Source organism: Phaethon lepturus, unplaced genomic scaffold (assembly GCF_000687285.1).
Source record: "Phaethon lepturus isolate BGI_N335 unplaced genomic scaffold, ASM68728v1 scaffold45533, whole genome shotgun sequence".
Lineage (NCBI taxonomy): Eukaryota > Metazoa > Chordata > Aves > Phaethontiformes > Phaethontidae > Phaethon > Phaethon lepturus.
In genome coordinates this window covers 2,059-5,278 of record NW_010527850.1, presented here as the reverse complement: position 1 = coordinate 5,278, position 3,220 = coordinate 2,059, and the positions used below count along the sequence as shown (strand labels likewise).

Below are 3,220 nucleotides of genomic sequence, written 5' to 3'. Positions count from 1 at the left end.
ATATGCAAAAGTAGAATATACTAATACAGTCTCTTAGCATAAAATCTAACACTCAAATTATTGCAAGTTTAACTCTTACATTTGCAATGTACAGAAGAGCAAGATACTAATTAAAAATTAATTATCTTATATATTCTTTAACGCAAGTATGCCAATGTTATGCAAGAAATCCCTACTTGTCTTTAGAAGACATTAAAAGACATTAAACAAGAATAATTGACAGAACACAAATCCAAACACCTTAGTGCATGTTCAGAACATAAGCACATCCAAGGTATCAAACTTTTCCCCAGCTAGACTCGACATGTACCCACCTGCCCAGTGCTCCTCACTGTAATGAAGAAAAGAACTTGCGCATCTGCTCTGCTAAATGAGATTGACTGGATTAATCTATTCATACTATATCATTAGTTAGAAGTGCATGTCTGGGGTTAGAGGCAAGCCCACAAGTGATTTTTGTTTGTTATTAACTCCTGTTTCTAGAAATGGGAAATTACATCTACCTTGTGACTGTCTCACATTGTCATTTCCGCTGCTACGCTGTAAAGTCATAATCACATCTAAATGTTTGCTTTACAAACTATGAAGAAACGTAGGCTGCACCTGGATGACTTCCACTGACTCATGGACTTATAAATAAAGCCTGCAAGTCCTATAAAAACATAAAATCACTTGAAACATGTGAGTTCAATAGCGGATTCTTTTTGGGACCTGTAATAATTTCGGCATCTGTTTGAAGCACTAGTAGCACCAAGTCTAGAGCTCTCCGCCACGCCTCTGTCTTGGCTGTAACATTATCATAGACCTTTAAACCATCTCCGTGGTTAGCAAAGGGACCAGAACCACCGCTGAGCAGATCACTTCTTCTAAGCTCTTTCAATATATATGCTGAAGGAGAGCCACAGTCAGCTGCTTTTTTGAGGTGATGATCAACTAAGGTACATGCTTCCAACTCCGATGCAGCTTTTGCAGTGTTATACATAACCACTGAAAGATACTGCTTCCAGCCACTTGCTAATGCTTGGAGCACAACTGATTTACACTCTGTCGCAGATGCTACCAGCCAAGGATTGTGAGACTCTTTCACAGTGTTTTTATTTGCTGGCTGTAATGGCTGTTCTGCAAGCATCTGAATGTGGCTAAGGCACAAGAGCTCCACTGCACCACCACCAAGAAAAACCTTGTCATCATTTAAAGCATGATGGAGTCGATACACTGAAGTCCAGAACTGGTCTTCAATGAGCTGCATCTTTGAAGATACAGTAGTGGTAAGCACAGCCGTGAGCAGGGGAATTCCTCGCGCTTCAATCTTGACTGGCAGAAGCTCACCCAGGTCCACTGCACGATCATCAGAGGCCTTCCACAGCTCCACTTGGGCCCCGCTCCCCACACAAGAAGCATTCAGCTGGGTGAGGTACGTCACTGGCTGGGCGCTGGTGACCTCCCCAAAGGCACGCAACACATCCTGAGCCACAGAACCAATTACCAATATACCGTTTGCTATGCATCTTTCCATTAAGTTTTCGCACACGTTTCCTTTGACCAAAACCAAGTTTACTTCAAAGCTTACCAGAATATCTAACATACTGCTTAGCCACAAGCCTCCTGCTTTGCCTTCCTGTAGGCTAGGATGCTCCAATATGGTCCTTACATTACATGGTCTATTAAAACCTAAGTGACGATATTGTTCAGTTAAGTCACCATCCATTAGCAGAATCCGAAGGGATTTGTCTTCAAAATATTTGATAACTGTGGCTTGTTCCGGTGATACTAACGTGACAAAGCCCGGGGAAACACAAGAGTAGCTTTCAGGCAGGCCCAGTAAACAGCACGTCACAATTTCTGCGATATTAAACTGGGAAGAGCCACTGCATTCTGCTCTCTCTTGTTGATACGCAACAATGGTTTGTAGCAGCTTCATGCTAGTCTGATTTCCATGGCTCAGAGTCATTGCCAGGTGTCCTAAACCATAACATTCACATGGATCTGCTGATTGTTCTGAAAGGTATCCCTGAAAGTTACTTTGCTGACTTGAAAAATGGCCTTCTCCTAGAGTGCTGAAGTATCTGCTATGGGTTAACTTTTGTTTGTTACAGCTGGATGCGATAACACCACTTCCAGAAGTCACAGATGTACTTTTGTCACCCACTGGTTTGACAAGAGAAGCTGTTGAACCAAAGCCTGGCACAGGTGAAACCAGACAGTTGTTAAAATTACAATCATCATCTTGATGGGAACAAGAATTTATTGGAATTACTTCTTCTGATGCAGAAATATCTTTCTGAAAATACAGGAGAATCTGAGGATTTAGAAAACTCTCACATCCAGTTTGGCAAGTTTTGCTTTTAAAAGCATTTGGCCTAACACTGCTAGAACACAGCTCTTTATTTATATCATGTATTGATATCTGAAGACACTGGACTCTCTCGCAGCAAGAAGTCAACCCCTCAGACATCACAGATACTATTGCTGAAACAGGAACATTCTGCTGGAGGCACTCCAGTACAGCATTGCTCCATGCACCTACAAGAAACAACAGGGTACTCATCCCAGTCTTAAACTCCTTGTTTTGTGCCTGAATGGTTTCATTAAGAAGCTGTCCGGCAGCACTAGTTAAATCCAAACTTTCAATCAGTCTAACAGCAGAACAAATCAATGTGCTTTGGTTGGTGCTTTCATCCACAACGAATTTACACGATTTCATTGGCCCCAATAACGTTCTTCCAGGTAACGCTAAGGATGAGAGTTGCTGAAGTCCAATATGTCTTCTGGCATTCACATCCCTGAAAGCCATGGGCAGCAAGCAGCATCTGTGAACAGAACACAAACTTATTACCCCATCCTCACAGCACTCCAGAGCATATATCAACAAAAATTAAATTAACAGTCTAACACTGAACACAGCTCTCCTGTGAGGCTGTCTGTATAAAACAGTTCTTCATCCTGTGCGCTTATTATGAGATATCAATGCACATAGTTGCTGAAACATGTTGCCAAAATACCATGGATTTTTTTTTTTTTTTTTGCTGGCAGATAGTACAGTGCTGTTAATTCCAGTGGTTTCTTAAACATGAAGCAGTACAGATTCTATAGAACAACCATTTCTCTCCTGACCAGCCTACAGGAATTTCAGTTATTTGCCTCACTTGAAGCAAAAGTTCCTTAGAGCAGAATGGACAATTATGGGCAAAACCAAAGTGATCTGTACAGATCCCTCTTG

At 41.6% G+C, this 3,220-nt stretch overlaps 1 protein-coding gene across 1 annotated transcript; it reads right to left on the bottom strand.

Annotated features, from left to right (window-relative positions):
- Positions 1-652: 652 nt before the first annotated feature.
- BBS12 (Bardet-Biedl syndrome 12) lies at positions 653-2,794 on the bottom strand. The gene has a single exon (XM_010283494.1). The coding sequence runs from the start codon at positions 2,792-2,794 to the stop codon at positions 653-655; it is 2,142 nt and encodes a 713-aa protein (XP_010281796.1).
- Positions 2,795-3,220: the final 426 nt, after the last annotated feature.